The sequence below is a fragment of the Cricetulus griseus genome, chromosome 4, assembly GCF_003668045.3.
Source record: "Cricetulus griseus strain 17A/GY chromosome 4, alternate assembly CriGri-PICRH-1.0, whole genome shotgun sequence".
Taxonomy (NCBI): Eukaryota; Metazoa; Chordata; class Mammalia; order Rodentia; family Cricetidae; genus Cricetulus; species Cricetulus griseus.
In genome coordinates this window covers 131814063-131824235 of record NC_048597.1, presented here as the reverse complement: position 1 = coordinate 131824235, position 10173 = coordinate 131814063, and the positions used below count along the sequence as shown (strand labels likewise).

Genomic DNA, 10173 nt, shown 5'->3' with positions numbered 1-10173 from the left:
TTTATAAAGGATTTGGTTCAGTAAGACATAGATTCTATAAATTTTCATTATGAAATTCTAATTAAGCATATTCTCCAGTTTTCTTGGAAATCTTATATAAATCCTTTGGGTTATGCAAGAGCAAATTCTTAGTTTTCCTTCCTCTGGTTCTTAGTTACAATCATCAATTTGTATAGCTAAACTATAAGATGGTCTACAATAGTGACGTTTAAATATGTGCAATATTATTGATGAGAGCTAAACATTTATAGTCAATGATAAATCTTGTTATTAAACAGCAATTTTTGTCCATTATCCTAAAAATAAAATAAAATAGTGAATGAATATAGGACTTTAAAGAGCAATAGAAAAATCTTTTCTCATCTCAAACTCAATTTCTTATCTCAAAAATAAATTATTGGGGCTAGAGAGATGCTTCAATACTTAAGAGCATTTAAAACTCTTGCAGAGTGCCCAAGTTTGGTTCTGGTAACCAGTATATGATAGCCCACAACTGCTTATAACTACAGTTCCAGGGAATACAATGTCCTCCTTTTCTGGTCACTTCATGCACCTGTTCTGATATGCACATAGCAATACACAGACACATAAATTAAAAATAGTGTGTGTGTGTGTGTGTGTGTGTGTGTGTGTGTGTGTGTGTGTGTGCTTGTGTGTGTGCCTGGTGTCCATGGAGACCAGAAGAGGGCATTGGATCCCCTTGGGATTGTAATTACAGACAGTTGTCAACTGATATGTAGATGTGGGGATTAAACTTGGGTCCTCAGGAGAGCAGCCAGTGCTATTAATCACAGAGCCATCTCTCCAGTCTCTAAAATAATTTTAAAAAATAAAAATTACTGGCTGGGTGATATGGCTCTATAGTACAGCATTTGCTGGGTCTGAGTGAGAAGTTGGGATTGATCTTCAACGCAGAGAAAGAAGTGTGTAGAGAAACAAAAATAATCATTTGCATTTTTGCATTACAGAAAGAATTTTAATAAAGTATTGTCAAACTTAAAGTTTCAAGGTCTCAAAGCAACAACAAAAGACACTGCAAAGAAGTGTTAAAACAATTCTGCATTTCATCTGCAGTATTTGCTCCCCAGATCCCTTCCCTGTGTTTATAAGCTTGCCTTCCTTGACTCCCTCATTTTCTCTGCCTCGTTAGCTAGCTTGTGTGCAATCAATGCACCTGCCAGTCTTTCTCTTGCTTTTTTCACTTTCCTTTCCTGGTTTCTAATATCTTCTTCGGTGACGAGAAATTGATTGCAAAGGATCTGTGGCATACCTGCTTCTGGAATCATCTCCACCAAATTTGAAGATGACTCATGGGTGGGCATGGGCCTGAAGTCAATGCTGTTGGCTTGAGTCTCTGAAACAGATGAATCTGTGCCTCTAGGTGTAAGGTCTTGCAAAGCCTTGGCAAGATCTGAAGTGCTCAAAAGTTCTCCTACACTGCTATAGGCCTGGAGTCCTTGCAGTCTCTTCTGCCAGCAGGCTTGTTGAGGCTTGTCCAAGGTCTCCTCCCACTGATGATATCTTACCTCATTACCCTGATGGGATGTGATTCTAGTGACTGGCCTCTTGAATGTATAACTGGACATCCTCAAGGGGATTGAGGTGTTTAAACAAGTCTTTGGCTTTGATGTGTTCTCACAGTCACGCCGCTTCCTCTGTGAAGCCTTTCCCATCTGACTCCTTTCTTAGCCCTGTAACGTAAATCATAAAATTGGATTAATGTGGTGAAGGTTGCCTCCTTATATTATCTATGTGATACTTATCAGTCATCAATGCTGCTTTTAACTTGTACCATCCCCCCTTCTCTCTCTCTGGTGATGTATTTGACCTGTATTCAAGGACACCGTCCAACAGATCTAAGTTTAGCACAGAAAGCTCAAAGTCAAAACTCTCCAACCACTTGGCAAAACTCCCTCCTTGCTTGAGTGTATTTTTATTCTCTCGGGATCAACTGCCAACTGCTTGAGATCTCATATTCCCTGTCATGACACACAGTCCCCATTCTTCCTCTATGTATCTAATTTTACCATTCTTCTGTGAGGTCTGATGAATTTGTTATTAGCCACATGATTTTCATACCTCCTTTAACATTTAAATAAAAGTGAAATTAAATCATAGGAGCCAGAGGTTGGGAAAGAGTGTTACGAAAAGTGCATTTTCTGGACACAACAGGGCCATTGCAATCAGGAACTCACAGTAGCTCTAATTACTCACACAAAACCTGTACAAGATCAGGCCAGCCAACATTCCAGAACAGATGTGGGAAGAAGTTCATGGCAGTTGATGACTGCTGAGGAAGGATCAATGAGTTTTCCTCAGAATGTGGCTTCACTGGATGGCCCTATACCCATGCACATACGAGAAGCACTAATAGCTTACAGAAGGTGTAAAAAGAAGAACATGGAGTTGGAAAGAGAAAGTTGTGAGGGTATTTGGGTGAAGCTGGGGCATGAAGTGGAATGAAATGTTCAATACATTTCATATATGTATGAAACTTTCAAAGAAGAAATACGTATTTTTAAAATTAACAGCAAAACTACCAACAGTATCACTCTTAAAGAATCACTACAAGACCTGAGAAAAAGAGAACAAAGGAAGGAAGAAAGACAGAAAGGAGGGAGGGAGGGAGGAAGGAAGGAAAGAAGGAAGGAAGGAAGGAAGAAAGGAAGGAAGGAAGGAGGGAAATATACTCATTACTAGATTTTGATTCCAGTGGGTTTTTTCCTACATTTTATATAATAGATAGTACATGGCACATAACTATTCCTCAAAAACAAAAGTGGACTCTGAAATACTTACCACTCTTTTCATTTACTAATTTTTATTAATATACATTAACCATACAAAAGGGCTTCACTGTGGCATTTCCATATTCACAAATGATGGACTTTGATCATAGTCACCATGGATACTGCTCTTTATTATGCCTCTTCTACCTCCTTCTTTTCTCAGTTCTACATCTGTCATGTTTTCCTTTTTCATGTCATATTATTTTTTATTTAAAACACACATCCCATGTAGTGGTAGCTCTGAAAGTAAGGACCCTTGCAGCTGAACCTGATACCCTGAGCATCCCATGAGCTATCCTCTGACCTCCACATGCTTGTCATGGCAAACATATCTACACCCCCCCACACACACACACAAAAGAATATACAAAATGTGAAAGTTGCCTTAAATGTAGTTTCCACATGAGAGGAAATACGGTATTTGTCTTTTCTTTTGGGTGTTTATGGGTAGAATATACATGTGCTATGTCTTTGCATGTGTGTGTGCAGGTACATGTGTACCTGCAGAAGCCTGAAATTGATGCCAGGTATCTTCTGCAATAGACTTCTACTTTATTTATTTATTGAGGCATGGTCTGTCACTGAACCCAGAGCTTGCCAATTCTGAGTAGTCTTTCTGAGTAGCCAAGCTTACCCCTGAGACATATTATTTCTGATTCCTCAGTGCTGGCATTACAGGTGGCCACCACACTTGCCCATTTGTTTTTTTTATTTGTTTGTTTGTTGTTTTTCAATATATTTTATTTTGAGATTATATTATATCATTTCTCCCTTCTCCTTCCTCCCACCAAGCCCCCATGTGCCCCTTCTTTCTCTTTTGTAAATTCTTGACCCCTTTTTTATTGATTGTTGTTACTTCCTACCCATAAACACATATATTCCCAAATATTGTCTGGCTTTTATGTGGGTTCTGGGGATTCAAACTCCAATCCTCATAACTGCACAGAAGTGTTTTATCCACTAAACTATCTCCACAGCCTAGTATGTGTCTTTCCAAGTCTGACTTCTTTCACTCAAAATGCTTGTCTTTAGTTCTAGCCACTGTCCTGCAAATGGCACAGATCCATTCTTCATTATGGCTGAATAACAGTCCATTCTGTAGGGACTAACTATAGAGCTCAGTTGGTAGAATTTTTGCCTAATATACACAAGATCCTAGGTTTGACCTCCTTAAACCTAAGTGTGGTGATTCCAGTTGGTAATGACAGCACCTGGGAAATGGAGGCAGGAAGGTCAACATTTTAAGGGCATCGTCAGCTACACAGTGAGTTTGAAATCAGTCTAGGCTACATGAAACCCTGTCACAAAATAAAATTTTTAATTGTCTATATAAGCCACATTTTCTTTAGTCATTCATGTGATGATGGACATCTGGGTATATTTTACAATTTGACTATCATAGAAATTGTTCTTTTTCATTTTAATTAGAAAGAAAATTATTTTACATGTCAATCCCAGATTCCTCTCCATCTCCTCTTCCCCTGCCCCTGCCAACTAATACCCTACCTTTCTGCTCCCAAGGGAGGGTGAGGCCTTCCATAGAGGGTCTTCAAAGTCTGTCATATTTTTTGGGATAGGGCCTAGGCCAACCCCCTTGTGTCTAGGCTCAGGGAGTATCCCTGTATGTGGGATGGGCTCCTAAAGCCCATTCCTACGCTAGGGATAAGTACTGATACACTACAAGAGGCCCCATAGATTTCCAAGGTCTCCTCACTGACACCCACATTCAGGGGGTATGGATCAGTCCCATGCTGGTTCCCCAGCTGTCAGTCTGGGGACCAAGAGCTCTCCCTTGTTCACGTCAGCTGTTTCTATTCTATGGGTTTTACCAGCCTGGTCTGGACCACTTTGCTCATCAGTCCTCCTCCTCTACACCTGGATTTCAGTTCAGTTCAGTGTTTAGCTATGGGTGTCTGCTTCTACTTCCACCAGCTGCTGGATGAAGGCTATACGATGGCATATGAATTAGTCATGAATCTCATTATCAGGAGAGGGCATTTAAGGTAGCCTCTCCACTGTTGCTTAGATTGTTAGTTGGTGTCATCTTTGTAGCTCTTCAGACATTTCTCTAGTGCCTGATTTCTCTTTAAACCTATAATGTCTCCATCTATTATATTATCTCTTATCTTTCTCTCTTCTGTTCTTCCCCCAACTCAACCTCCCTGCCCATCATGTCTTTCTCAGTCCTCCTCTTCTCCCCGTCGCATTCTCTAGCTCCCTCCCCCCCTTCCTGTGCTCCCAATTTGCTCAGGAGATCTTGTCCCTTTCCCCTTCTCCAGAGGACCATGTATGTCTCTCTTAGGGTCCTCCTTGTTTACTAGCTTTTCTGGCAGTGTGTATTTTATCATTTATGTCTAAAATCCACATATGAGTGAGTACATACCATGTTTGTCTTTTTGTTCTTTTAGATTAACATACTAAATACAAACATTCCCAAAAGAGTATGATCATGTATACATATATGCACTGTATTATGATTAAATCAAGATAATTAGCATTCTAACCATCTTAGTACTTGCCATTTCCTTGTGTTTGGAAGCTTCAATTTTTTCCTAGTTCTTTATTATATAATGAAATATTGTAAATTACAGTCACATGCTGTTATAGTACCCATTATCCAAGCTCCCTCATCCTGATCCCACATCAATACTTATTTCTACAGTCTGTGGTCTCAACAATCCCATTGGTATTACTGAAAATTTCTTTTTTCATTTATCTTACCTGCCTTGTAAAACTTCAAGTTAGGAAAATTGTGATCATTACCACGCCACAGCTATTGATGGCCTTCTGATACCTGTTGGAAGAAGAAACACACAACATACTATTTTAGTGCAACTATAAACACAAAATACTTAGAACTAACATGGAAAAAAGTCATAATACCTGGGCATTTTACGTGTTATGAGTCACTGAATCACCCTTAAGCCTGTTTGGTACTTTATCCATTTTTACTTTTTGTTAGTTCCACTTCCTGTTGCTGTGATAAAATACCCTGACAAATGCAGGAGATGGAAAATGAGCTTATTTGGCTTACAATTCCATATTGTAGTCCTCCACTGCAAGGAAGCCAAGGCAGATCTTTACATGCATGCAAGAGCAGAGGAACAAAACTGTCAAACTCTTAAAACTCTCCCAGTACTTCATGGGGAAACTATAAATAGGCTGAAGTTTCAGGGGTCTAGTTGATATATTTACACATATCTTAGACTGTTTGTAAATTTCTTCAATTTTTTCCCATCTTCTTCATGCCCACATACACCAATAAATCCCTCTATCTTCAATGTCTCTTTTCCTAGAGAATCCTTCCTTTGGCATTTAATGTTTACATTTCTCTGAAGTACATAGAAATCCTTTGCCTAACCTCCTCTGTCCCTTCCTCTTAGTACAAGCTGCTCAAAAAGGGACAACTATATTATGTTTTCCTAGAACATCTTACCTCCAACCAGCTCCTCAGACTACTTGGAACCTTCATATGTTGTCATCATTCTGTGGCTCTTCCCCTTGAAAAAGTCACAATGACCCTTTGTTATTACATCCAAAAGGAACTTTTCACATAATCTTTAAGTAGAAAACATCTTTAAGACAGGTTCTGGCTGTACATAATTTTTGTCAGCCTGCACCTTGCTCTATAGCCCAGGCTGGCCTCAAAGTCACAATCCTCCTGTTTCAGCCTCAGACTTTAAAATGAACTATCACACCTAGCATAATTATAAATAACATGAATACAGAGCATGCACATTTTATACAATTCACCATATACATTGATAAGTGCTATTAACAGAAAATACAAACTTAATTTCTAGAATGTATTTTAAAATGCAAATAATAGAAACAATAATGGCTATGTATTAAAATTCTCATGAGTTTTTATATTTTCACCTTGAACAAATGACTTTTTGTTTTTTGTTTGTTTTTCTTTCTTTCTCTTCGGTTTTTGGAGACACGGTTTCTCTGTGGCTTTGGAGGCTGTCCTGGAACTGCTCTTATAGACCGGGCTGGTCTCAAACTCACAGAGATCAGCCTGCCTCTGCCTCCCGAGTGCTGGAATTAAAGGTGTGTGCCATCACCGCCTTGCCCAAACAGATGATGTCTTAAGATCAGTATAATTAACATGAGTTGAATAATTTAAAATGCACATATATCAAAACATCATCGGTCACATGGTACTTGTTATGGCTTCAATCTGCACTGTCCCCCACAGGCTTATGTTTTGAATTCTCAGTCCCCAAGTTATGGCAGCAGTTTGAAGGCATAGAGCCTTTTTCCTGAGGGTCTTGGCTAGCAGAAAAAAAAATCAATGAGAACAGGTAATGTGAACATTATACCCACTTCTGGTTCTAGATCAGCTGCCTCTGATTCCTAGTCTTCTCACATGTCCACAACTGTTATCTCACCATCCAAAAGCAATGACAACTACTAGGATAGACTGTAATGTTCTGAAAATATAGCTAAGTAAACTTTCTCTGCCTTAAATCATTCCTATAGGACATTTCAATCCCAGTGATGCAAAAGTAACATATTATTCAATAAATATGTAAAATTTGTTGTTATATTAGCTAAAAACAAATTTAATTTATACGAAAAGGAATATTAGTTTTTGGGCCATAGTATATAATAACTTCTGTGCATATAGGCTGTTCATAAATTTTATCATTCCTCTTTTTTTAATTTTTGACAGATAGATATATTTATGGAGTGCAAGGTGATGTCTTGATGTATTTCCTCATGAAATCCTAGTCCTTGTCATAATTCCTACAGCCTATATGGTCCACCTGGTGTGAAGGTAATTCTCCTTCTCATGACACAAAGGATACAGGGCACAGAAACAAAGAAAAAATGGGATTTTCTAACAGAAAGGGAATAATTTGGTAGTATAACTTGGGGGGGGGCATTTAAGATAGAAAACAGATGAGAGAAAAATGAGAAGGGAGGAAAGAGAGACAGAGAAGCAAAGAGAGAGCAGACACTCATTGAGAAATAACAGGAAGAAATGACGACAGAAACATAAATGGAAGGGACAGGAAGGAGACAGGGACTGAGGAAGAGGAGATGGAGGAGGAGGAAGAGCAGGGAGAGCAGGAAGAGAAGAAAGAGGTGGAGGGAGAGGAGGGGCACTCAGATGAACAAAGAAAACATGGCAATGTCAGGATAGCTACGAGTCATAGTCTTTTGCTTTAAAAAATATCATAATTGATGACTACTTCATATGCCATCCTGGAGCCTTCATCCAGTGGCTGATGGAAAGAGAGGCAGACACCACAGATATACACTGAACTGAACTCCTGGGATCCCGTTGCAGAGATGGAGGAGTGATGAGCAAAGAGGTCAAGACTGGGCTGGTGAAAACCACAGAAACTGCTGACCTGAACAAGGGGTTGCTCAGGGACCGGACACTGATGGCTGAGAGGCCAGTATGGAACTGACCAGACCCCTTAAATGTGGGTGTCAGTGAGGAGGCCTCAGCAATCTATGGGGCCTTGGGTAGTAGATCAGTATTTATCCCTGGCACACGGATGGACTTTGGGAGCCCATTGCACAAGCAGGGATGTTCTCTCAGTCTGGACACATTGGGGAGGGCCTAGGCCCTGCCTGGGATGATATGACAGACTTTAGAGATCCCCCATGGAGGGCCTCACCTTCTTGGGGAGCTGAGGGGGAATGGGTAGGAGCTTGGGGGGTTGGTAGGGAGTTAGGAGAGGAGGGAGGGAGAGGGACCTGGGATTGGCATGTGGAGCAAGCTTATTACTAATTTAAATAAAAAATAAATTAAAAAAGCAGACACTAGGATCAAGGGTAGTTTATAATAAGTTTATTAAAATCTTTTTGGTTTTGGTAAAAAAAAATAAAAATATCATAAACTCTATAAAACATAAACTATACCCTATGACCCATTGTTCAGTGCCTGGGTCAGTGTTATCTTATATCTTATTGCTGTGCAATCATCACCACCATTCATCTAAGAACTGTCATTTCCAAAACAGAAACTCTTCCTCCTACACACCAACTCTTTATACCTCTTCCCAGGCTAGGGAGTCTACTGTTCTGTTTTCTACTTCTATAAATGTGGCTACAATAGGGATGGCTGTATGAAAAAAAAACAGCATTTATCTTCTATGACTGGTGTACCTTCTCAACAAAATGTTTTGTTCATGTTGTACTATAGGTCAGTATTCCAGATTTTTAAGGCTGATTCCTATTCCAGCCACAAATAATTTTACACCGTAAAGGGTGAAATTCCTGGCAACTGATAGCCCACTCTGGTCCCAGCACAGGTGTCTACTGAAAGCTGTTGTTCACTTGCAGCACATCCCCTAGCACACAGATGATTGCATTCGACTGAGAACCAGGAACAGAACTCCTCCATCTGTGTCTGGGAACTGACATCGACATTCTGGCTCCAGTCAGCCCTGATGCTCACACTTGGGCATTTTGGTCCCAATTTTAATTACTGGGAGCAGATTAAACTCAAGAGAAATCCAATTCAGCCAAGAGTACACAGAATGTGAAATGTCTATGTATAACAAGGTTGAGGCAATGACACCCAACACAGCCTAGGATTAGTCTGTCTTACATAAAAACCATGTCTTACCAAATTAGCATATAGTCGGCCTGAAAGATAGCTCAGTGGCTAAGGGTGCTTTTTTCCAAGCCTGGCAATGTAAGTACTATCCCTGAAACCCATGTGGTAAAAGGAAAGAACTGACTCCTGAGGGATGTTCTCTGACCTTTGCATGCAGACACACACAATAAAATGTACTTTTATATTAACAATTTTAAAAGGAATTCGTTTATGACATTCCCTCCTATATGTCCCCCCTAGATTCCATGAGTAACTGAAAACACACAATATTTTTCTTTGTGGGGCTGCTTTATTCCATTTAATATGATTATTTAGTATAATGATTTATCCTTGTCCATTCTTTTCTGCAAATAGCATAATCTTTTTGGCTGGATAGACTCCCACTATGTATATTTACTACATTTTATCCATTCCTCTGTTAATGGCTACATAGGCTGGTTACACCATAGCTATTGTGAAGAATGAAGTTACAAACACAAGTATGTAGATATATCTATAGTAAGCTGATATAGTTTTGTCAAGTAGACATAAGCTAGAGTCATCTGTAAAGATAAAACTTCTATTGAGAAAATGCCTCCATCACATTGGCCTGGAGACAAGTCTGTGGAGCACTTTAACAATTATGATTGATGTGGGAGAATCAGAACACTATGGGCAATACCACCCTGGCAGGAAATCATAGGTTGTTTCAGAAAGATGGCTGAGCAATATAAGGAACTAAGACAGTAAGTGAGCAGTGTTCCTCCACATCTCTTGTTTTAGTTCCTGCTCAGACTTCTCTCCGTGATGGACTGCACTTGGGAT

At 39.6% G+C, this 10173-nt stretch overlaps 1 protein-coding gene across 1 annotated transcript; it reads right to left on the bottom strand.

Moving 5' to 3' along the window:
- Positions 1-1074: 1074 nt before the first annotated feature.
- Positions 1075-6734, bottom strand: Mbd3l1 (methyl-CpG binding domain protein 3 like 1). Its single transcript, XM_027411634.2, has 4 exons — positions 6669-6734; positions 6226-6289; positions 5511-5583; positions 1075-1691 (listed from the first exon to the last, which is right to left on the bottom strand). The coding sequence occupies exon 4, from the start codon at positions 1671-1673 to the stop codon at positions 1104-1106; it is 570 nt and encodes a 189-aa protein (XP_027267435.1). The 5' UTR covers positions 1674-1691; positions 5511-5583; positions 6226-6289; positions 6669-6734; the 3' UTR covers positions 1075-1103.
- Between the last annotated feature and the right edge of the window lie 3439 nt (positions 6735-10173).

What these genes read in the sequence shown, in the direction of transcription:
- Mbd3l1 (XM_027411634.2), bottom strand. Translation starts at nt 1,673, where the DNA reads ATGGGAAAGGCTTCACAGAGGAAGCGGCGTGACTGTGAGAACACATCA.